Raw genomic sequence first — 27,260 nt, 5'->3', positions numbered from 1 at the left:
AGGTAGCCAATGCCAAAAAATATTGACAAACAAAATATGCTATCTTAAAGTCCCAAAAACAAACCCCATCTTGAAAATCTTGAAAGCTAGCTAATAAATAACTGCTCCAGATCTACCACTTGCACACACAGGACAACATACAGCTGCTACCAATAAGCTAAGTAAGAGAATTAACAGGGAACAAGTTATTAAAGGGATGTATTATGCACCTGTCAATATGCAAAGGATGTAGAAGATGACTTCCCTATCACTGAAAATCCAAGCCACATCCTAAGTTGCTCAACAAAAGTTGGAACTCACCACAATCATCCCCATCTACTGTCTGATCAACCCTCAACAGCAGTTCAAAAAACATTTCAAAAGCAGGGATGATTTTGGAAAACTAGCGATGACTAGGCATCAATTGGAGTCTCGTGCTGAGACTCCCTCCGAGACTCATAACGAGACATCCGAGTGTTCATCACTTTCTCATAGTCTTTAAATTGGTTCTTGAATTCCAGTAAATCAGATCTCAGTGCTTCTAACTGGTTCTTGTACAAATTTGCTTCATTCTTGTTCTTCTTGTTCTCCTCAACAATGCGTTGATAATTCCTATTGTTCAGCAATGAAGGAGATGGTTCAGGTATAACAGAGTGGCCTAGACCCGTTGCATAACCTGGTCGATATCCTAAAACCTCCTTGAACACTGCATTAGCTGTTTCATCCATGTTCCCATCCAACTCAGTCTCATTCATCCGCTCAAGCATCAGATTCTACATCCATAGATAATGCACACCATTATATAATATTTTTGAAGTTTTAAATTAAATACTGCTTGCGATTTGGAAACTTACATAATTTTGTTCTGCAGTGTTGGTGATAAATCCACCTTTCTTTTTTGACCAATGCACTTCTTTGTAAAAAGCTACCAAGTTCGGGGCTTGTTCATTCTTTATCATCAGAGGTGACTTTGTTAGGTACTGCAATCACATAGGCAAGAAAGAACACTTTGAAATTGATGCAAGATACTAGGTAGAACTTACAGTTTCCTCCATAACCCTAACGAAAGGCTTTCGGCCACTTGTATGGTTGATTCGCTGTTTTTTCCTATTTGTGCTATTTCTCTGTGACATTTTCTGCAATTTCCAGGAATTTTCACTGTTATGTTTAAATCATCATGCTATAAATAAATCCCTACTACTATCATAGTAATAAGAAATGATAACCATTGTGGTTTAAATAGAAGTGGTACTTAAAAGGACAAGAAGTTGTATAGTAAACAGAGTAATTTTCATACATTGCTCTATCTAGTCGTTAAAATCAAGATCCTTTAATGTATACGCATAAAATCAAACTGATAACCTACTTATGTTGTAACAAAGCCTGAAATTGTTATACATTGCAAATTACGTTGAACAAATAATGGTAGCAAATGGTTATCAGTTCAGCATTCAAATCACGAAGGATACATACTGCTGTTCTAGTAATAAAAACAGACTGATGAATTACAAAGAAAGAAATTTATATACATTAATATAAACCATTTAACAATTAAATTTCCTAACATTAATTCATTCCTCTATTTGCTAATACGCCCTACTGCTGCTCTAGTATCACAACATCCCTCTATGAATTGAGCTTTTAACAGAGAAACAACTCTAAATACATTACTAGCAAATAGAGCATTTTTGAAGATTGAGTCATTACTTCATCTTATCTATACAATTCTGCCTACTGCATTTTCTTTCGTATTCTTCAATAAACCATCATTTCAACTAACAAAGAAATAATGTACTACTATTTAATATTTACCATAAATGGTTCACCCGACCACAATCCACATAAGTAATCCCAAACGGGCTTCTCCACCCAGGTTGTCCCGCCAGAAAGTGCGGCTTCATGTGATGAATAGCCCAAGTATTGCTTGCGTAGAAGGTAGTGGAATGCATTGTATTTTCGATGGAGAGCATTTGTCACACACTCACGATGGGAACTTTGTGTTCAATCTAATATAAAGTCAGCCTATGAAACAATGCATTAGTGAAATATCATGCAGCAATAATAGTTTTACTAAAAAAGGATCTGACAAAACAGATAAATAAAACTTGTATACTCGAACACGGTCAATTAGCTCCTCTTTCTCCTCTTTAGATACTTGTTTCCAGCTTGCATAGCGCATGTTTGCATGAAGTCTAACAATCGTTGTCACTCGTCCAGAAAATATGTTGTAATTCTCACAACATGGACCTCTTTGTCCATCCTTAATATTCAGAGGTATTTTCCCAAATTTCCGAATGCGTTCAAAAAGCGTGTCTTTTGCTGGTCCCCGACCACGTTTTCGAGTTGGCAAAGCTTCATTATCTGAAATTGCAAAACATTATCTCTATTAGGTCTCTCATGACAAAAGATAATAAGCGGAATTTAAATTCTACCGTTATGAAATTACTTAGCTCGAATCTGTCAACTTACGTTCAGTGCTCACAACCCTTTCAGCCTCATTTGCTATAGCTTCCACTGTCTCATCACCACCAACATTTGGTGGTTGAGTTGAATCGTCCGAATGTACTTCGTGTTCCCTATCTTGTATATCACTCAAAAGTGGACGTTGTTAGACATGTATGCCTCCTGCTCTATGTATTCCACCTGGTCCGCGCCATCGTCCTCTTACCCATCTCACCATTGAAAATATATGTGTGAAATATATGTGCTGAACCTTATGACAATGAATGAAAAATGCATCAGACTGTGTATATTCTGTATTCAATCACAAGTAATTGAGACTATGTTACAGCTGAATTAACAAAACAGTTTCTGCAATGGTGTTTATTGTCAAAATCCCTTACCATAAACTCTACAAGATCATTGATAAATTTCTGATTGTGAAACGTGAAATTACTCAAGCATTGCAACATTTATTCTTATTGGTAGATTAACTTCCAGCATGGTTTTATTCATGCCCAGTTTTATACCAAATGTTAAAAAATTCCAACCTTTTCCCCTTTAGCCTGCCACAAAAAAATGTTCGTTAAACCACCTACTGGTAGTGACAGACTTTCTACTTCCAAGTCTTTCAATGTACTGCTAAGCACTTAAATTTAAGGCTGACACCTTCAGGTTGATTTGCATGGGTGAGTACGTAATAAAAAGCTTCAACCTTTTTACCTCCCACGAGCTAAGAAACATGTAGGCTTTTTAAACCAAAAAACACTACTCAACCTGGTCCTTCACCTAGTTGGAGCATCGATGTGTGGTCATGCTTGATTCATGACCACACGAAGTAATACTACTCCATTGTTACAAGCAAAGGCTGTTTTTTCCCCAGCCACAATAGCACACAAACTATAATGAAAAATTAGGTGTTCCTATTACTATATGAAGAACCTGCCTTCTTAAAAATACTGATACCAGATTTCATTAACTTGCCTTAAGAAATCCAGTTTCCAACGTGAATAAGAGTAGGAGAGGGAATTTGCAAAGCTAGAAAGTTGGATTACTAACCTGGTGTGTATTCCTGGTTCTTTGTTACAGCCCACGTTGGAGTGCTTGAATAGCTTGTCTTCCTCTAAGGAACCTTCCAGATCACCTCCTTTCTGTCCCACTTTCCCTCCACTCTACTGAAAGTTGGACCTTTACTCTGATTGTGTATCTGTGGGATGATATTTACGTACACTGGTTAACCTGACCAATGTTAAGAACCTGTGGTATAGTTACTCAATTTCTTTATTCAGCCTTCAGATCATAAAACATAATATTCTCTCTCTTTGTCTAACCTGTGTTAGATTTTTGGGCTTAATTTGCCCGCGTGAAATATGTACTACTTCCCGCTCACAGTTTCTCTTTATTTTAATGGTAGCTAAAAGTTAACGAAATTTTATCATTTCATTTAATGTCCTTTTTTTTTCCCAGCAATTTATCAACAATTCAGCAGCGATATATATCCTGGCCTGATTTCTTTATGATCCATTCTAAATTAATCAATACGTTCCTCTTTAGTTCTGAATTGATTCTCTCAATGTCACGTTATCTTCTTTCTTTATTCACTATTAACATATGGATTATTTTAAAGAACTTTTTCGATAATTTCAATTTTCTATTCGTAAGTGCTCTCCAAATTCTTTCTTGGCATAGTATTTTAGGGAATGCCATGCATCTCCCATGTTCCATCTCTTCAAATTTTGAGTGTATGCAACTATATTGTTTATTCACCTTGCAAGATGTATCCCACTCTTTATTCTCTATCTATTCTACTAATCATCACTTGATTGTTGTTCCTCTTTCATTATTATTTGTTTCTCTCACTTCACTTTATATTCTTTCTTTATATACCATTTGAAATTGATGATATTCTCAATACAACATACAGTCATTTACCAGCCAACTGATACCCATATTGCTCCCCAAATTATGGATGAATATGTGTGCATTGCTGGGAATTTCATGCATGATCCCACTGCATTGTCTATCACCAATATTATGAAGAATTTTTTTGTTACTCTTTATTCACCTTTCAAAATTAGACTGTATCTATTCTATTATTACCCTTTATGGTTTCTATGAATCACCAATATTCATAGAAACCATCTTTAAATTCTGTTGGTTTCCAAATCATTCACTTTAAATTCTGTCTTTACATACTATTAGAACCTGCTTATTTCAATACAATATCTTGTATAATTTTGGATTGCCTTACAATCGCTCTCCAAATTTGGGAAGTGTAACTGTACAATTGAGTCAATTCCATTCACTTCCCACACTCCATGATCTTAAATATGTATATATTGAACCCTAAATTACATCTTATAATTGTCAGTAGGGAATGGGTTGCTGGGGCTCTTACAGTTATCAGAAGTTGAAATATGGTAGTATCCAGTTTTCAGCATGCTGACATCATATTTTTTAATCATTCACACTTGATTGACAGATCATGGAGTATTCATTCATATGTGTGAATGCTAGCATAAAACTTACGCCCATACGCCATTGTTGGAAATGACCCATAGACCTCATTTGCAACTACATTGCTCAACCCCAATATCGATATATCCATCAATTGTATATTTCTTCAATCTTAAAAACACTATCAGCTCGCCTTATATCATAATATGCTATACATCAGACTGTGTGGGAAAGTACTTCTAATTGAGCATAGAAGTATAATAAATTACATATAATCATGTGTTTATAGCCAATGTTGATTAGCATAAATTTTCAGTTTTCATTTATTTGATTGTCATCACCCCTGTATTGTTAATTCATATACCCTAAATATGATCGTTTAAATGTTTATCAGATTTATTGATCAGTTGGGCTTTAATTTTTCAGCATTTATAGGAGGCATGCATGTAGAAGGTTAAGGTAGTCACCTAGGGTAAATGATAGTTTATGTGTTCTTGTACTCCTGTTGACCTGTCAAACCATCTTAATTATATAAGAAACACATCAATACTGTATGGAAGTTTAACTTATAATAGTCAATACTGTATGCAAAGTCTTGCTAGAGACTGATGTAATCAGCAGTACTGCCACAAATTCAAACTATTCCTTACTAAGACATGCTCATAAGTTTGCCCATAATAAATAAGAAAACAATCACTCCCTGGGTATTTCATTGTAAATACCCAACTGGAAACCACCTTCGTTGAGGCCTGTGGCTGCCACCAAGTAGCTTCGTCTGCATATACATTGAATATATTGTTCAGTTTCTTTCGTATTCATGTATCGCTTGCCTTATTTTGCTATGGATATATGCTCGTTCTACAGTAAAATATTATTCAAAAGTTCATATTTTAATTTTGAAAAGTAAACCACATATTATGGGGATTCAAGAAACAGTACACCATTAACTTTGCTGGTAAAGATGAACACTGGATGCCCAAATAAAAATGTATGCCCAGATCTTGTTATACATTCCTATGCTGGTTAGATGGTGAATTGTCTTTTTGTTTATGAAATAAGCTTCATATACAAACACTCTAGCTGAACATATATATAGTAGTATGAACATTTTGTAGTGCATTGAAACAATACTCAAAATAGCACTATCATGAGCATAGATGAGAACTTACACCAAGTTTGTCATCATGACCCCATTACCCCAACTCTAGTCCTTCACCTCCACATGCAAAACCTGCATAATGCTCAGAAAGTTGTATTAGTCTGACAATCATTCTGTAGTTCATTTCCTTATCCTTGGTTCAATACATTATATTATCGTGTTATAATGTATGTAGCTTAATAAAGAAGTCAACATACACATTGTGACAACACATTTCATTAACAATAAATAATGACAAGAAGTCGCTGTTTCCGAAATACCAAATAAATACATGATTATGAAAAACATACCATCATCTGAAGCTGATTGACTTCTAATCGGCTTCTGCAATACTGTCTTCTTCGCTGTCCGCACTATTAGTGGAGGCATCGTCAACTCCCAGCTCATCATCAACTCCTTCGGCATCCTCGACGTATTCCTCGTGGTCAGGTAGTTCAGATGGTTGCTGTTCTAGCATGATCGAAGGGTCAAGCAGCAATGGTTCTTCATCTACCCTATTCAACGGGGTCATCAAGTCTAGGTCATTGCTTTGGGCATACGGCACGTTTGTCGGGATGTTTTCATCCTCCTGTAAAGCGTCATCCTCACCAGAATCGGCACCATCATCCGCCACCTCAGCTGCTGATACTAAAGGGATGTTGTATACATTTCTATTCGTTATCTTATGGACCACATACCAACTACCCACCACACTCACGTCTTTTACATAAAACACTTGCTGCGCTTGGCAAGCAAGAGCAAAAGGCTCATCTTTATACCATGTTGTAGACGTGTTCAGGCTGGTTAGATGGTCCCCAACGCGAATCCCTCTTCGCTTATCACCAACATCCCACCAATCACAATGAAACAAATACACCTTACGCCAACCCATATATCGTAATTCTATGATATCATTCAACACCCCATAGAAGTCTATGGGATTTGATTGATGTTCACCTCGGACAACCAAACCGCTATTTTGCGTTCGCCGGTGCCTCTCTCGATCCTTTGTTTGAAACCTAATTTCATTCATTATGCAACCAGCGTATGACGCAACCCACTTGTCGGGACCACATGCAAGTGCATATATTTCATCTCGTACACTGGTTGGATCCATTGCACGCTTCTCTCGAATCTATTGTCCAAGCAAACAACAAATCCAATCATGCTTGCAAAATAGGAGATACAACTATAATTATATAATAATATCCTTGCTGTTGGTTTTTATTTTAGACAACGTGATTATAGTCAATTAAAGTTGACTATCTTTTATGTCGGATTCAAATGTAATGCACACCAACCGGGGTGCCTCTCATTAAAAGGTTGTTTGTACATTATGCAAGAGAAATACATACATGTTTCTTGAACCACCCGGGAAATTGAGCCTCGTGCCTGCGCGCAGTGTTGGTTGTGAGTTCCCTTGTAATCATGTTATAATGCTCACTGCAAAACAACGTCTTATAGTTACACGGTGTTTTGATGATGAGATGAACATTTCGGTAACTGCAAAGAATTCACCACTTACTCGAGGTAATGCTCGATCTCGCCACAATTATTTAGCACATACCAGTGGGCTCTTGCAAATAATTTCTCGGCAAGCATGTGAATGTTGGCTGCCCCGAGCGGACGTACCTTTTGTGAGAATACAGAAAAAAATTCTTCATTACTCTGTTCTGGAAGGTCTGCGTTTCTTTCAACCCGTTGATATCTGGTCTCAATGTCATTGAGATACATTGAGCAAAACGTCAAACACTCAACATGAACATATGCTTCGGCAATTGAGCCCTCTGGGCGGGCTTTGTTCCGGACATAACGTTTGAACTTCCCTAGGTACCTCTCAAAAGGATACATCCACCTATATTGCACTGGTCCAGCAATCAATGCCTCGTCCGGTAAATGAATTGCGAGGTGCACCATTATATCAAAAAATGCAGGTGGGAAGATCATCTCAAGTTTACATAGTATGATAGAAATTTCTGCCTGAAGCCGATGCAATGATTCATAAGTCAATGTTCGAGCACACAATTCTTTGAAAAATGTACATAGCTCGATCAAAGCTAGCCGAATGTCCGGCCGCAGATAACCACCAATCACGACCGGAAGCAACCGTTGGAGGAAAATGTGGCAGTCATGACTTTTCATTCCTGAAATTTTTCCTCACGAATATTCACACACCGGGCAATGTTAGAGGCGAAGCCATCTGGGAATTTAACTTGTGACACCCACTCACAGAAGGATTTTCTTTCATTTTGGTTTAGGGTGTAACATGCAAGACTCATTCGGCAACGATCGCCATCCGGACGTAAGTGTAACTCCTTCCTCAGTCCTAGATGTTCCAAATCCCTGCGAGAATTCGCAGTGTCCTTACTCTTTCCGTCAATACTCAGCAAGGTGCCCAACACACTATCACATATGTTTTTCTCAATATGCATTACATCTAGGTTATGCCTCAACTCTAATTCTTGCCAGTATGGGAGATCGAAGAAGATGCTTTTCTTTGTCCAATTTAATTCTTGTGGTGCCCGTTTCCTCTTCCGTGAACTTTTCCCGAATTGCACATTCGGGACCATGGATAATGATTCAAATATAGCTTGGGCCGAAAGATTTGCTGGTTGAATCCGAACCTCGTTGGCACCATTGAAAGCACGTTTTTTCTTTCTCCAAGGGTGGTCCAAGGCCAACCATCGACGGTGGCCCATATAACAATGTTTACGCCCATACGCCAACCACATAGAATCGGTATCAACATTGCACACAGGACAAGCCAACTTCCCCTTCGTGCTCCACCCAGAAAGATTGGCATATGCAGGAAAGTCATTTATAGTCCAAAGTAAAGATGCATGTAATCCAAAAACATCAGAACTGAATGCATCATATGTCTCAATACCAACCTCCCATAATTCTTTCAACTCATCAACTAAAGGACGCAGGAAGACATCGATATCATTTCCTGGTGATTTAGGACCAGGTATCAAGCAGGTCAACATAAAGTATGGGTCTTTCATGCAAGACCAAGGTGGCAAGTTATAAGGTAGAAGTATTACTGGCCATATACTATAGGGCTTGCTCATGTTATTGAACGGGTTGAACCCATCACTCGCCAGTCCAAGACGGACATTACGAGAATCTTTGGCAAACCAATCATATTTCCTGTCAAAATCTTTCCAAACTTTGGAATCAGCTGGATGCCTCATACAGTTCGAATCATCGATACGGCCCTCTTTATGCCATCGCATGGCTTCTGCTATCTTCTTCGATAGATAAAGGCGTTGCAACCTAGGCTTCAATGGAAAATAACGCATCACTTTCTGAGGTACCCGGTGTTTACTCGTCATTGAGATCCACCTAGATGCGTTGCATTTACGGCATTCATCTTTGTCTTCATCATCTTTCCAAAACAACATACAGTCATTTGGGCATACATGGATTTTGGTGTAACTAAATCCCAACCCACGCTCTAGCTGACGTGCATCATTATAGTCTTCAGGCAAGAGAGCAGTTGGGAATGCAGACTTCAATAGCTTTAGCACCATGTTAAATGACTTCACGTTCCAACCCCCAATTGTCTTGATGTGAAGCAACTTCACTATAAATGATAGCTTTGAGTAGGTTGTAGACGAAGGATATAGTGGACGTCGTGCATCCTCGACGTACTGTTCAAACGTATGGTGTATAGAAGTCCCAACGTTGGACTGTGCATTATCATCATCACTGCCACTTGCATTTAAACCGGTAATATCATCCACGAAGGATCCCACCCGAATGTCATCTAACATCTCATCGACGTCATCAATGTACTCTCCAGTATCATCTCCATCATCCGGATCGTCTGACCAGTTGGCATGAAAAGGATCATCTTCTCCATGAAATATCCATTGAGTATAACTTCTATCAATCCCTCTCAAAAATAGATGATCCCTCACAACAGTAAATGGCTGGAAGAAGTTATTACGACAGTCCCGACAGGGACACCTAATGGAGTCACTGGAAGGAGCAATGGATTGAGCCATTGATAAGAAATGATTAACTCCTTCAGCATATTCATGGGACCGCAATCTATCTTCAATATGCATCCAAGATTTATCCATTTAAATCTTGGTAGCACAAAAGTAGGCCACAGTAACTTTGAACTTGATATAAGTTAATATGAAGTGGACTCCATTAAGACCCTGACAGAGTTAAATGGATAGAACAACTTTTAGCAATGTAGTTTGTTAGCATAGAATTGTATGAGAAGTTGAATGGGTGACGTAGTAGGAAAAATGCAGCTTGTTTCGCACTGCAGTACATACTAAAAACATACTGGAATGAGTAAGAATGGGGAGATATATAATTGAAAAAGCAGTGGTTCTACACAACACTACACCTAGAGGGGGGGTGAATAGGTGTAATCTAATTTTTATGGCCTTTTGAAAATTAATCAAACAAGCAGTTAATAAATAAATCAAATAACACAAATAATCAACACATGATTTTGTTCACGGAGTGGAAACTCATTTGAAGAACATCTTCAAAATCTAAAACCACTCCGGGTGTAAGACACCACCTCAAATCCACTATAGAAACTTTAGTTTGTTACAACCAATTTAGAGACACTCACAAAACCTTTGTAGTAGCTAAACTTGGCTTGCAACACCACGAGTGACCCACTCGATCTCTACACGCATGTAGTGTCGGAACTCCGACCTTCCTATAGCTTCCCACGAGAACTTCTCGATCTCTGCATCAACGGCAGCTCCGGACTCTTCCGGCCAACAAAAATGTCCACTTCAATGGACTCAAGTAAGAGTTGATTTTGTATGTGTTGTGATGGAGAAATATTTATCCAAGAAAGAATCAACCAAATGGGGGAGAGGTTGCTCTAAGAAGTTCTTGGAGGCCCTTAGGGTTTTTGCTCTGATTCTCCACACATAGAACAGAAGCTAACATGTTCTATTTATAGTTCCCATCAAATGAGGCGTTCAAAACCCTACATTGTAAGTGATCTGGAACATTGGCTCGAGCGAAGTGTCGAGCGAAGGTCGAGCGCCGAAATCTGCCTGAGTTCGATCGAGCGCCATGTCGAGCGAGTATCAAGCGGTTGACTCTGCCTGAGTTCGCTCGAGCTCAGTGTCGAGCGAGGGTCGAGCGACACACTCTGCCTGGGTTCGCTCGAGCTCAGTGTCGAGCGAGGGTCGAGCGGTTGAATCTGCCTGAGTTCGCTCGAGCCGTATGTCGAGCGAGGGGTCGAGCGGTTGAATCTGCCTGAGTTCGCTCGAGCCGTATGTCGAGCGAGGGTCGAGCGGTTGAATCTGCCTGAGTTCGCTCGAGCCGTATGTCGAGCGAGGGTCGAGCGGTTGAATCTGCCTGAGTTCGCTCGAGCCGTATGTCGAGCGAGGGGTCGAGCGGTTGAATCTGCTTGAGTTCGCTCGAGCCGTATGTCGAGCAATGGTCGAGCGGTTGAATCTGCCTGAGTTCGCTCGAGCCGTATGTCGAGCAATGGTCGAGCGGTTGAATCTGCCTGAGTTCGCTCGAGCGCTCTGTCGAGCGAGGGTCGAGCGAAGTTGCTTCTTTTGACCAATAATGAGCACACTTCAAGCCCACTTCAAGCCTTCCGCAACAACACTTGTTACAACACTATTTTACACAGGTTTTCACAAGAATATGCCAACACGCTCATTTTTCCCTCAACAATAATCATGCTTGCAGGCATGATTATATCTATTGGTACAACATTACTTATAGAAAGCATATGACTTATAACTAAGAAGCAAGCAGATTTCTTGCACAAGCATGTTATCTAGTGTCAACACATGTATACACATCGGAGCTATAAATGAGTATTGTCTACTGTGTAATAATTAAATACTGCTCCCAATAAATTAGAGGGAGGGCGCGCAACAACATTAAAAAAGGCCTACCAATTGTGTAGTACATGCATGGCCTTATAAGAGAATTAACAAGTTTGTCACCTAGATGCTTGAATCATATCCTCAAAAGGAACAAATTTTCATACCCTACTAACTTGTGTGGATTATGCAATGTCACTTAAAAATCCATTAATGGATAATGAAAATGTCCCTAAGTGTATTTCTGAAATTGTATTACAATCTGCATTATATAGCATGTTTGAGCCAATAAAAATGGTTTTATTCCTGTCACCCTCTAGCAATCATAAAGTACTTCAATTCAGTTTTCAAAAAAATGCTATCTATAAAAGCAAGTATTCCGAATCATATGATGAAGATTCTACAACATAGGTATTCAGCATCTAGTACCAATCTGATCAGTAGCTCATATGTAAATACCAAACAGAAATATCCCTACTTAAGTAACTGTGTTTATGTAAAAGTGCAGGTTTATTTGGCTTATGATGTTGTGAAACTGATAAGCATTCCAAACTTTCAACTTGACTTTCAGAGATATTAGTTTACAGTCCACAACCAGAACTTGGGGATCATTGGGAAAACAATTCCAAATTCACCAAATGATTTTATCAAACATGCCACAAAACGTTCCGACGTCAACCACATAATTTTATCAAGATCATATGGCTCTTATAAAAGTGCACAATCCAGGACAGGAATGAAAGAGAAGGGCTGGACGTTGGAGAAGTAAAATTTTTATTATTGAGATGTATATTGACATTTACATATCAAAAACAAAATAAATTAGATAAAAAAACAAACTCGGGCTTCTACACATTTGAATGCAATTAAAAGTTCCAATGTTTAATTTCAGCAAGGCCTAGAAGTGCTTGCACTACATCCAACAAATGTTTAAGTTCTACCGGTAACTAGCATTGTACTAGGCAGTCATCAAGCATGATAAGAAAATCTATTCCAAAAAATTACTAGCAAAGGATGATACTATATATGCATAGAATCCCCACATCCAACTTCAATCACATGTGGTTTGCCAATGATGAAAAACATTCCATGGATTCATTGCCCTCAAATACATATCAGCACAAGCAAGCATTTACATACAAAGCTATGTCAGAACATAAGGCAATATTACATGATCCTTTAAAGCAAGCTGCAGGCCAACACCTTATTAACACCATTAATTGGCCTTAGTTTTGCAATGTATTTGTGTTAGATACCTTGGCAATCACATGAGTAATGCCAAAGTCCAAAAAGGATGCGATATTTGTGTGGGAGTGAAATCATGATTTTGGTGGCAACCGAGGATCTGTTTATGTGAAAGGAGTGCAATACTTCCAACCTGCTTTGATATAGAAACTTTATTTATATAGATTGCTGTTGTATATTTCTTACAACAGAGATGGGTTGACCCCATAACCAGACATGCATGCATCCCCAGCCATCTTAAATAATTATTAAGTACTCAAAACCATAAGAAAAACATAAGATAGAAAACAAAAGTCATGGAACCTGCATATGTTTCAGCTAGCAGAATGTTCATGGGCACTTTGGAGTTGCTGCACTCACTAGATGGCATCTTCCAAATTATTTTTTTTTGGAAGATACTCTAGGATGATGCCAATAAATAAAGCAAGCATCAATTGAGATTGAGTCTAAAATTTATGCTCTAGCCTCTTCGTATAGCTCCAGATTCAACAAAAAACAGTCTCATATAAAGCAAGCAGACAATTCATACAATGGTTATAGCTGCATATGTTGAATTACAAATGCCTACTGCAGAAATTTGAGACTTGGAACGAAGCAGGGAAACAAAGGAGCAAAGGGCCAATTGAAGCAAAGGAAATGAAGATATCTTCAAATTTCTGCAGTTATCCTTTTAAAACATACCATTTCGATAAAATCTAAACCATATAGAGGCTACACTGAACATTCCTCTAAAAAATGAATCTGTATAAACAGAGCTAAATTGGTTCTTCTTTCATATTTCAATAAAACCAAAACCATACTGATAATTTTTAAAAACTCTGCCACAGTTTCCTATAAGTTGTTTTGGTTCTGCCCTAACATTGCAAAACCATCCAACTTTCCTGTATGTAAATGGATATATATATATATATATATATACTCAATTAATTTATGAAAGGATCATGTCTGGTATAAGTTTCACCGATGTGAAAAAAAGCCTCTCACTAATAAGGGTCTGACAACACATAGGGTTTTAGTTCACCTATAATTAAGAAGATTAAACATCAAGGCTAGCTACTTGAATATATACTGACAAAAGCTGTTCGGGTATACAGACAACCATAAATTCTTTCTATGCCCATGCAGATTTAGTGGAATTAGTTTTGCTGCAACTAATTCACCCTATTGATTGGCATGCCAACAAGATGTTTTGGCTAATATAAACCGAGAAACCCACCTAAATCTAGGAGCAAATACTTCCTATCCCCTCATCATACATCTTAACAAAACTTAGACAAACAACTTATTACAGCAAAACAGGGGCGGCAATGGAAAATAATGCAGGAATTTTTACCTGACCGTATCATAGTTAGCCACTCCGATTTTCACACAAAAATCAGTTATGGCTGAATATAATTGATTTTTGTTTCGAAATTTAAGGGGTGGGGAGAACTGACTACTCACAGTAGGGGATCGAGAACCTCCCCAAACTACCGCTTGATAATCGGTAAAATGATCCCCAAGCCATCAACGCCGCTCACTATCAAGACGATTCAGATGATGCACTGCAGTTCAAAACCCAAGTCCAGAAGCATAGGATTCTCGATCTATGATAACTCTGGAATTCTCCATCGGCCGATGTGGTTTCGCCCAATTTTTGTGTATGCGTAACAAAGAGGGACCGATGAGAAGAGGGCAAAAATCGGGGCACTCAATCTCATCCTAATTTATATAACCCACTTTTAGCAGCGACCTTTACTCGTCACATTAAGATTGAGTCATCTTAATAATGGGGAATGCAAGGTGCGGCGACTGTATGTCGTTATAACACATACAAAACACACCGAAACTGACTTGTAACGTCAAAATCTTATCCAGCTAAAATTTGTTGCCGATAATATTGCTTTTTATTGACAGATTCTTTAACATTTTTCTGGAGACCATATTTTTGTGAATAAAAGTATGTATTATTGACAAGTTTTGATTTGCTGGAAAAATAATGGTAGCAAAAGGCTGAATTTGTTGTAGTGTAAAATTGTTAGCTTTCCTTTATTTCTTTTGATTTGATTTGATTTGATTTATTTTTCTTTATTTGCTTGTTTTTGAAGGAATGATGAGAAGGTTTAGAGTAGAAGGAGGGCATTTGGGTACATTCAAGGAAGGAAACAATGTCACAATTGGAATGTTCAAGATTGAATCAAGATAAGATCTTACTCAACCGATCCACAAAGCTATGCAGCTGATTCAAATCATGAACTTGAACTAGCGTCGGAGGCAAATGTTAAGCCATATCAAGGGTAGTTTGACATTCAATCCCTCTAGTTTAGCTTCCATGGCCATGAAACTAGTACATTTTGTTTTTTTAAAAAAAAAAGGTGGACGGGACCTCTATACTTTATTGAAATGAACCCTCACTTAACGACGGAGGAAAACAAAAATACCAGCCATACAACCACAAACTAAAATCTTACTCAAACTAGACCAAACCCAACAAAAACCCAAAGTAAAACATTATTCCCTAAAACTAGGCAAACCAAGATAATCCAATCTCAGAAAACCTCTCATCTAGTGGGGTAAATCATCAGTAACAAAAGAAAAACTCTATGCAGTTGATTGGAGGAGTCGGCACGCAATTGTCTTACAAAATTGGTCCCACTTTTTACTTTAGTTCACCTTTCTTCCTCTCCTCTTTCTCTCTCCTTCCTATTTCTCTGGCTTTTTTTCTCTCACCCATGATGGCCTCTATTATCTTCTCCGAATAGTTGCTTTTCCTCTCTTTTTCAAGTTGTTGATGCAATTTTCTCCGATCTTTCTTTCTCCGTTCAAGATTCTTTTTCCATTCAAGAATTTATCTTCTTTTGTGTTCAAGAATCTATTTTCTTAATTACACATGCTGCGTTTTTTCTCTCACCTACACTGCCGCCTTACTCCATTGCCGATGGCTGAGAAACTTGCATGCTTTTCATTTCAACAACCCTTGTCTATATTAATGAGGATGATGGGAGGGCTATGATTACTAATTTAAGGGCTGCATCAAGGCTATTGTGTCGTGTACAGTGCTAAGAGATTTTCTCTTGTATTCATTCTTAAAGAGGAATTTTTCAAAAAAAAAAAAAAAAGTGATTATGGAAGATATATGATAATTGAGCCGTACACTTTCGTTTTTGCTCTATGTACACTTTCAATTTCTCTTTCGCCTGTAATTGCATTTCGATGGTGCTCGAAATTTTTTGAATGTTGGAGCTTTGTTTGGCTGGAAGGTAAAAATGGCTCCTATTAAAGTTGTTGTCATTGAACTAAAAACCTTTGAGATTTCTAGAGAGGTCAATGGTTGGTCCTTACATAAATTTTCATGGAGTTAGCCATTGCACGGTGGTTCTGCAGAGTTATGGAGGATGGTGTGAATGCAAGGAGAAAAGGGTCTTATGCTAGCCATCGTGAAGGGGATAGGGGCTTCACTATGCAGAGGTGCTCAAATATTCAAGGCGCATTCATGGCACTGGAAGAGCATTGAGGAGGTGCCGTCGTAACTGTATTCTTGTCCTTGATGACAGAGATGGGAGGGGATGGTAGAAACTGGCAGAGGGCTTAAGGGAGGCTACTCGTTTCGGTGGGTAGGCACCACCAGCGACGACTATAGTATCATTTTTGAAACCGCGAACCTTCTATGAGCATGAAGACGAGGTTGCAGAATAGAGGAGCAAGAAGTGGGAATCAATTATGAAGTTTTTGGCTTCGTTTTTATTTTTCTTTAAAAAAAAATCAGATGATGATGTGGAGACTTCGTAGTGACTATATGTTGTGACTGTACATAGCAGTTTTGGTAACAAAATATGTACAATTTCTTCCTCCCTCCCCCAGCCTTGCCAGAAAATTTGCCACTTTATTCCCTTCCCTAAGCTGATGAGCAATCATGTAATCAAAATACTGAATAACCTTAAGAAGCGTCTACCAAAAATCCCTTAAATACCAAGTTGTACAAGAAAATTGTTCCAATCATTAAACCACTAACATAGAATCTATAATGCCCGTTCTTATGGTGGGTCCTTTAGAAAATGATTTTAAGAAAAATAGACTGAAATTACGGTTCCTTTTGAAATTTTCTTTTCTTTTGTGGCAGGATACAAAAGGCTTCATGTTTATAAATAAAATTTGTTTCTTAATTTAGAAGGTTATAATGGAAAATATTGAATTTCATAATTAAAGTCTCTCATACAAAATAACATGCCTAGGCTTTCGTGCTCTTCACCTTGGGCTATACCCGTCCTAACACATCATATTCATCTTGTCCCTGGGAGGGCACATATAAAAACTAAAATGAGTCGATGATTTATAAGTATTACTTCATACAGTTAAAATATAATAACATAGATTTTCAATCATGCAATCATCACACCATACATATTGTATACTTATCATGCATAGACATTCTATTCTTTTTTAAAACGTTACGAGGTGGGGTTTCTCTTTAACAATGTTTTCTTCTTGTAAAAAAGTTCTCCACACCACGCTGCCTTCATTTCTTAAAGAGTCTGTTCATGCATATATATTTTCTTACATACATACATGTATTCTTTCTTAATATTCATACACTCTTTTCTTATCTCTTTCATTGGCCGTTGCACATTGTTGTGCCCCGTGTGCTGGGGTTAGCTGTCTTTTGGAACTGATTCCGCCCGTGGCCACGGGTTGGGAACAATGTTTTAAATACCGTACTGGATGTCGTACCGGTCAAGGTACTGGAATGAAATATTTCAGTACCGGTACCGTTTCGTGTATCGTTTCGAAATAGTCGATATATAAATAAATTATATATAAATATATATAAATTATATTTCAAAATAATAGTCTATATATGAATAAATTATACATGAATACATATGTATATATAAATTATAAATAGTCTAGTATGAATTGGGGGTCAAAAAATGATATTATAGCCTAAAAAATGAAAAAAGAAAAGAAAAAAAAGATAAAGGGTATTATGCAGACCAGTACAGGCCAAAATACAGGTTGATATTTCAGCCAGTACGAAACAGGTACCATACATGTACCGGCCTAATGACCGGTACAGAATGTACAAGCTATACCGGTCGGTACAGTATGGTATCAAAAACAATGGTTGGGAATCCATTTCGTTAAGGTGCAGCACTGGATGCACTACCAGTAGTACTTACCTGGCATTGCAATTTCCCCAGTCCACTCATTTGGTACCTTTTCTTTTTTTGTTCATGTGGCCATTACGTATCTTCATACACCATGCATTTAGTCCATTCATTCCTTTATAGTCATTTCCTTCCTTTTCAATTCATTCAACTTTTACAGTTCTTTCAGTCCTTACAATTCTTACAGTTCTTACAGTTCATTTCATTCATAAAGTCATTTTAAAAGCACTGGACACTTTAAAAAAAGTTTTCTTTCATGGCATCATTTTCAAAACGTCAATTCGTGAATCTTTTTAAAGCTTTGGTTTGTTTCCTTTCGTGAACATACATATAATACGTACCACGTATAGTATCCATCCATATGCATACACGTCCATACTTTGGGCGCGTGGAAAGGGGCTGCCAAGAAGGGCCTTTACTTATACTTGAAAACTTATGCTTAGATTTATTTTTCGTAAAGCGTGTTTCGTAGAGAAAACCTTTCATTTTCATTTAAGAAAAAATGTTTTCTTTCATCTTCATTTACTTAAGAAAACTCTAGAAGAGTATGAACGCAATACTTACTTGGACTTCATGCCATACTCAATCCATGCAGTCCATTCGTGTGCGTGTCAGATGACAATCTACATGCATACACATAACCTTATGTCATTCTCTATCTAATGCATAAGCAATTATATTAAAAATAGAACTATCCCTCACTTGGAACACTCTTCATCCATCCCTGGGCTCTTATATGCCATTTAGTTTGCTAAAACCTTCGGAGTCTTATTTCTTAAAGTGAACCTTTGTAATTCACCTTAGGATTAAAACACTGAAACCGCCATCTTATTCTTCTATTTCCATATACTGACGCATGATTCCGATCGACAGAGTCACGCATTCCAACCTTAGGCGATATACTCGTCACTACCTTCATGCATCTTAGCCCATACTAAATCCTCGTTCCCATCCATACACGCCACACGGCTTGAAGCCAACTCTGAGGCTAAAACACCGTGTAACTATGTTCAGGACAGATTATCCATTACATACGGTCAACCTATCTGACACACATGTCTCGCCGAAGGCACATGTATCTTATCCCTCTTATCACCTAAGACCAACTTATAATTCCAATGAACGCCCGTTTGTATAAACAAGCTCATACTCCAATAGCAACTTGCTCGGACCCAGTCGATAGGACTCTTCCTACTTCTCATCCCTATACAAGTTCATCCCGACACATAACAAGAGGACTGCATCCATAAATGCACCTCTATCACATCACATAGCTCGAGACAAATCTCAAGTCACAGCACAAAATCCGTCATGCCTCCACTGCACTACTCTGATACTTTCCCACCACTTCACATACTCTCAGCCATAAGTCAACCACAATGTGACACCTGTCACCTAGGACTACAGGCCATGTCATAGTTACTTTGGGACACTATTACACAGTTCCTGATGTTACAGAATACACACTACGCTCTTCAACTATGCAACCATCTGTTTATACGTGACAAGCCTTACTATGCATCGCTACACAACACAGAGCACGCCCCACTTGCACTCTCTTCACTCTAAGCCACACATCACTATGGCGCATGTTACAAGGTGCATCGTTGCACTCCATGGAATACACTCCATGTGTACTCCACACACCATGCCACATCACAATTACGGCATACACCTCATGCCCATACTCATAGCACAGTCCACAATTGAGTTGTAATATCCTGTCCAGTCAACTTTGATGGAGGTGGCCAACACTCAACTGTTCCATCAAACATCGCTATATTTCAATGCCATCTATGATCATGGGGTAAATATTGACGATGCACCATAAAACTTAATTTCCTACCATTTGTCAACCATTGAGACTGAATGTCTTTATTACAAATAGGCCAAGCTATTTTACCTTTTATACTCCAACTAGACAAGTTTTAGTTTGTCACGAAATCATTTATTGTTTATATCACTATAGCATGCATTTTGAACTGTCTCATTAATGACGCACCATATGTACTAATACCAATGTTCCATAATTCTTTTAGCTCTACAATCAATGGCTGAAGATATACATCTATTTCATTCCCTAGTGATCTTAGCCCCGGTATAAGTAGAGTCATAACAAAGTATGGATCCTTCATGCACTGCTAAGGTGGAAGATTATAGGGCATTAATTTAACTGGCCAAGTACTATAAAAAGTGCTCATGTTGCCAAATTGGTTAAATCCATCCGTTGCTAACCCAAGATGTGTGTTTTGAGGTTTTTCTTCAAACCATGGATAGTCATAACCAAACTTTTTCCATTCTAAAGAATATGTAGGATGCGAAAAAGAAGTTATATTTCTAACTCTTTCTATTTCATGGCATGCAATACATATCTTTTGCAGTCGACTAGGACATAAACAATCTTTGTAGTCTAAGAACCAATGAAAAATGTATTAGCACTTTTCGGGGTACATTACATTTATTGGATGCGCATCTTGATTCATGAAACCCTAGACGTTCATTCACATTCTGCGTATTGCTGCCAAAAGATAACAAAATCATTCTTACGTGCATGAATGATATTATAATCATATCCTAGTTCACTACCTTCAGAGAAATACGACATATAGACTTAAAAATAGGAATACATAGGAACAAAGTGTGGAATGGAGGGGCAACCTAGCAACGAGGCTAGTAATACAGAAGCCCCATATTGGTTGAGTGAGAGATCATATTAGATGACTTTCACAAATTTGTTTGGGAGCGAAGGAGCTTGTCATCCATAATCCACGATAGAGGATGGACTTCGATCTGTGAGCAGAGGGGGGTGGCCTATCCAAGAATGGTCTTAGTGAGTTTTATCAGCCTATATTAGATATGGGGGGCTAATGATGACTCTTTCACTTTTCCTATTTGGGAAGCTAGTACTACATTCTTAGCAAACAGTTTCACAGAGTTTCTCAGCATTCCCCATCAGTTGCATAACTTGGGTTGCAACCAGCTGTAGGGATAGACGATGGCAATGACATCAAGGATAAGGCTCCGGTAGATGATGGTCTAGCAAACGATGAGGTTCATCAATTGACGTTGGACGATTCAACTCCTACATATGATGGCCGTAAGGTCATCAAACAAAAAGATTGTAGAGCCTTCTTTCAAATTTTAAATTTGATTGTCTCACACAATATCAATCCAAGAAAGCACAAGACAACTTTTAACATCAAACGGGCTTGACTAATGTTAGGATAGCATAAGGAGAACCGATTGATTTGCCTCTATCCATCCTCATATGCATCTAATCTGATTCACGAAACTTGACTGGAGGTAGTCTATTGTATGAGTTAATGATCTCCAACCTTTTAGTAAAATCAAGGGTGGAGGTGCTTCTGACAGAGTGGATGTACCCATAGATCAGCCTACTTATTAAGATCACTTTCAACAAGTGCGACAACCACTTGCGGAAGACTCGCATTAATCTAGTGGTGGCATGCGGTGGTACAGAGAGTGATCTAGTTGTAATGGATGTTGGAGCTGCTACAGAGGTTGCAAGGACTATTACCAGGGAGATGCGATCTCTGTTGAAGGAGCATCATGCACTTTTGATCCAGGGCTTGGAAAGGATCACTGCGCCATCATTACTTGATTAAAAGGATTTGAGGCACACATAATTGTGATGCAGGAACAACTGGAGAATCTATCCACCTAGTTTTATGTAGTATTGAATATTTATTTTGTCTTGAACATTGTCACTTTTGAATAGTTTATATTTTATTATATATAGCTTGTTAGTTAATTAACTGTGAGTTTTTTTTCCTTATTATTTAGCAATATTAAAAATCAGTTTCACTGGAATAACAAAATTTTTATTTTCAAATTGTTATTTACCATAAAAAACTAATAATGTATACTTTCAATTAATTTTTTTACTTTTATGGGAATATGATCTATTTTAATTAACTACTGAAAATAATAAACCAATATAAGTAGATTTTTCATCGTTTAGAAATGAAAATTAATAATTTAAATAAATTTTTACAACAATAATGATTATTTCAATTTTGTTCATCACAGTTTGAACAAATATATGGAGTTTCCGAATAGTTTATAACTTTGTTCGAACATAACATTTACTTTTGAACTAGATTTCACATAAAAAATATTGTTTGAACTATCATCTCAACATTTGAATGGAAAAAAACATACCATCGAATGGTCTCAAACTCTATTCGAAAATGTCTGTTTGAACTATGTGCAACCCTCCCCCACCACAGCTATACAAAACTCCCCGCCACAATTATTTTGTTCAAACGGTTAGCGCAATATTTGAATGTAAAATACATTACCATTCGAATTGATTACCTTAAGTTCGAACGCATTTCTCTTTTGGGAAGCTATGTTTCATCCCAAAAATTATAGTTTGAATTGATAATTATATGTTCGAAACCACTTCCATATTTTGGGATGAAATTTAAATTTCTTCTGAAATAACTATTGTTTAGGATGAAATTTAATTCGTTTCTAAAAGAGTTTTTCCCAAAAAATCAATTTTCTTGTAATGTGGTGAGTTTCCCATAGATCTATTATATTCTTCGAGCCAAATATCATTGTTTGACTTTGTTTGTGAGAAACTCAATTCATACATATTTGGCCTACAATAGTACTGATGCATATGATCATATCAGGAATATTTTTGTTTGTGTTTCATATGAGATATGAACCCATAGGATTAAAATCCCTTGAACTCACAATCAATTTGAAAACTCACCCAAGAAAGCCAAAATCAAGCCAATGAAAAATTTAGTCCCATTGAAGAACTTGTCTCAAGAACCTAAATTATAAGGAAGAATGTCATAAAGGTTGTGATTTACTTTTGATAAGTTCAAAAGTTCATTCAAGAACAATAGGAGATAAACTTAACTCACAATAAATAAAATTCATCAAATTTCATAAATTGTGAACAATGTTGCAGCTACACTACCTTAAATACCCAATCCCCTAAAAACCATAGGCTAACATAAAATCCTTTCCCAAAATACCCTTGGGCAAAATATAAGGCTTTCCCAAAACAAACCCTAACTAAAAATTAAAAACTTCTCTTAAAACCCTAGTTCATAAAACATAAAACATATGTGGGTCAAGTATCCTCAAACCTAATTATTATAGACTAATTCCTATGACTAAGACAATAAGCCCTTTTATTGACATAAATAAATCTAAAGCCTTCAATCATGTAAACATAATAATATGCCAAAATAATAAATCCTTAAATCCTAAGTCATGTTTTCTATAACTTGTATCAAGTTGATCAAAATTGGATCTCCTTCTCTCAAGCACATCTTGAGTGATGGGCTCCTGTTAGCTTCATCTTAAGTAGATTGCATCAATCCTTGCATTGCTTTCTTAATTTTCTTAGTTCTTGATTTTGTAATTGACCCATCTAGAACTTGCAAATGATCTTTAATACTTGATTCACCTTGGTGCCATCAATGTGACTTCTTTCTCAGTTGTGACCATATATATATATATATATATATTGTAGCCATGAAAAAATAAGATTTATTTACATATCTGAGGATGGGATTGATTGCCATAACTAATGGATTGTAAAGATGACGATTTGCTTGGTCCTTAGTATATGTCAAAAATGTTGGATTATTTCGTAAATCATAGTTTAATTCGTTTCTCACAAAAAAGTACCCTTTCATGTTTACAGTTTTTGTTTCCCTTTTATTTTATTTTTTTGGCTTATTAAACATTCAGACACACAATCACAAAATCAATGTTACATCATGGGGGATCGGCATTAACTTCATCCGATTTAATTACATGATTAGGAATCATATTAACATCAATACATCCAAAAATCTCTTCATCAGCTGCCCACTTTACATATTTTTTCCCTTTATCTATATAAACATTCTGGTCCTTATCTTCCAAACAGTCAAAAAGCAAACTTCTGTTAATGGATCTCCATTTTTTTCAATCTCTAACCATCAAATCCTCATTATCTTTTCACATCCATTTCCTTTCCAACTGAAAACTGATCCTTTGATTATTGCATTGACTGAAAACTAGGAGTGTATGCCATTGACTTGGGAAGGTAGGAGCTTACCCTCCATACGTCTTCACTAACAGATATTGAACTTGAGTTTAAACTTTGAATCCAAGCTACTTCACTAGCTAAGCTTCACTAGCTAAGCTAGCCACATATAGCTAGCTTAGCAAACGTCACATGATCTCCATGACTTGCAAAAATCTCCAAAGCTCAAGCGTATTGCCTTGTAGTGGATGTCATCACATCAAAATGCATGGTCAACAAGTGTAAGTAGCCTTTTCAATTATTGATAACTTCCTTCTTCTTTTTCTTTTTTGATAAGAAAACTTTCATTAAGTGATATTAGCATTACATTAACCTCTCAGCCCAAATGACTAGAGCAATTACATCAGGAAATGATCCCCACCACAAGCTATTATCACTAACATTCCAAGCATGCCTTCAAGCTTATGTGTGGCTTCATTGCAATTTTGGCTGACATTTCTAACTTCACAACTCTAGAAACATTGCATAAGCTCCTTAGTATCCATAATGACATTCCCAATCAAGGCCATAGACAGTTCTAAGTTTTGCAGTTCTTGTACTAATGCATCACTCCTGACAGGTGAGCCACAGTTATAAGGTTAATGCATCACTCTCAACGATGATGTGATGAATACCCAGATGGATGCTCAACTGCATACCTCTGAAAATTGCAAGCATCTCAATTCCTACAACATCACTAACTTCTTTTTCATTTTTACTGACTACCATTAGAATTTCACCTTTACAATACCTTAAAACAACCTAAATGCCAGCACTATGTTGGTTTTCAAAAATATAGCTCCATCAACATTCAATTTTAACACTCCTGGACGAGGGTACTCCCATCTGCAATGGTGCCTCACCACTTTGGGTGGTTGACTTCTTGTTTCCTTGTATGACTAAAGTACTGCCATGGCATGACTAATAGCCATCTCAATAGGGATGCATTTATCTTCAAATGTAGCTGAGTTGTGCTTCTACAAGCAGCTCCATGAAATCAAGAACAACTCTAGTTTAGCCTTATGATCTAAGCCACTCAAGTAATCTGCAATATCCCCATAAATTGATGGTAGCCCTATTGAGAGAACAATAGGAAGATGCCTTTCCCAAGCCTCTCTTAATGAAGGGTAGAAACAAAGGGCACGAGCAGCATCCTCCACTTTAGTTTTGCTAAACAGACATAAGTCTTCATGTAGCACTTGCTTCTAGGCAAAAATCTTAATTTTGTTTGGTAATTTTATATTCCATAAATCCTTCCATATTTTCTGTAGAGCAATATTCCTCGATCCCTCATCCTTCATCCTATTTTTCTTAGCCTCTCTAAACACTCGATATGTAATTTTGACTCTAAATTGTCCATTTAATTCATGAGCCTAGATAATCCTATCTGTAGAGTTGCTTAGACTGAGGATAATTTTTAGGAGTTCATTGGCTACTTATATAGGTAACAGTGTCCTTACCTTCTCAACATCCCAACAGAGTCCTTACCTTCTCAATTAAACTATCAACCGTTGTATCTTCATCACAGGTTTCTATAGAATTCACATGATATGCCAGGTTTGGATGACCAGGTACCCAATTTTCTTTCCATACCTTGATGGACTGTCCTAATCCAACTCTACATTTGCATCCTATAACCAAGTATTTTTTAGTCTCCCATATACCCTCCCATACAAAACTAGGGTTATAACCAAGCTTGGAATCTAGGAAAGAAACTTTAGGGAAATATTTGGCTTTAAACACCTGGTGTAGCAAGGTAGTAGGCGCTTGCATAATTCTCCCACTCTCCTTGGCTAAGAGAGCAGCATTAAATGTTCTAAGGTCCTTAAAACCTATACCTCTAGCCTGCTTATGTACACACATCTTTACCCAACTAAACCAACAAATTTTGTGTTCATCCTTTTTCTGTCCCCACCAAAAGTATGCCATCATTTTCTCAAGCTCATGGCATAAGCCTCTTGGTAGTTTAAAACAACTCATAGAGTATGTTGATATTGCAAGAGCAACAACTTTAATAAGGACCTCCCTACCACCTTGTGATAGAATTTTCCGCTTTCAGCTCAGCAACTTAGCCCCAACTTTATGCTCAATGGCAGTTTTATCTTAATTCACTTTTTGCCCTGAGGCCTCCTCATACTAACCAAGTAAATGCTAAAGTTTGTGATTTTCTGCACTGTTGGCCTTGCAAAATAAGATACTATCATCTTCAAGTAGCAGATGAAAAATTCTTGGTGCCCCTCTGCAGACTTTGCTACCAGACACTTGCTTTGATGCTTTTGCTTGCTTCAATAAAGTTATGAGACCTTCAGTACATAACAAGAAGAGGTATGGGGACAAGGGGCCCCCATGTCTTATACCTCATGAAGGAAATATCCCATAGGCTCCCCATTTATTAAAACTAAAAAAGACACTATTTTAAAACATATCATCACCAATTGAATCCATCTAGTATGGAAACCCATTCTATCCATCACAGCCTCCAAAAAGCCACATTCAAGTCTATCATAGGCCTTAATTATGTCTAACTTGATAGACATGTAGCCGTCCTTTCCTTGCCACCCATTTCTCAAAAAATGAATCATCTCATATGCAACAAGCACATTATTAGTGATTAGTCTACCAAGGACAAAAGCACTCTGGGAGCTAGATACAATAGCATTAAGGATAAGTTTAGGCCTATTAACAAGCAACTTTGAAGTCAATTTATACACAATATTACATAAACTAATAGGTCTAAACTCAGTGATTTTTTTAGGTCTCTTTTTCTTAAGGATCAAAGTAATAAAAGTGTGGTTAAGGAAGGGTGGAAGTGTAGCTCTTTGTAGAGCCTGCAACACAGCATCTATAATAGCATCACCAACAATATGCCAATATTGTTGGAAGAACATGGGTGATATGACATTGGGTTCAGGGCCCTTAGTGGGATGCATTTCATCCAAAGCATCTTTAGCTTCTTCCCTCTTAAATTCACT

The 27,260-nt window shown here is 37.4% G+C and overlaps 1 protein-coding gene and 1 long non-coding RNA gene across 2 annotated transcripts; both read right to left on the bottom strand.

Annotated features, from left to right (window-relative positions):
- Nucleotides 1–561: 561 nt before the first annotated feature.
- LOC122308770 lies at nt 562–3,965 on the bottom strand. The gene is made up of 6 exons (XR_006242222.1): nt 3,478–3,965; nt 2,449–2,692; nt 1,792–2,340; nt 1,023–1,115; nt 834–929; nt 562–752 (listed from the first exon to the last, which is right to left on the bottom strand). It is a non-coding gene; the product is annotated as an uncharacterized LOC122308770 (long non-coding RNA).
- A 4,186-nt stretch (nt 3,966–8,151) lies between these two features.
- LOC122310255 lies at nt 8,152–10,101 on the bottom strand. Its single transcript, XM_043124137.1, has one exon. It carries the CDS (start codon nt 10,099–10,101, stop codon nt 8,152–8,154), a length of 1,950 nt encoding a protein of 649 aa, XP_042980071.1.
- Between the last annotated feature and the right edge of the window lie 17,159 nt (nt 10,102–27,260).

This window comes from Carya illinoinensis, chromosome 5 (assembly GCF_018687715.1).
Source record: "Carya illinoinensis cultivar Pawnee chromosome 5, C.illinoinensisPawnee_v1, whole genome shotgun sequence".
In the NCBI taxonomy this organism is placed as follows: domain Eukaryota; kingdom Viridiplantae; phylum Streptophyta; class Magnoliopsida; order Fagales; family Juglandaceae; genus Carya; species Carya illinoinensis.
The sequence above is the reverse complement of the archived record's forward strand: the minus strand, read 5'-3'. Positions and strand labels throughout refer to the sequence as shown.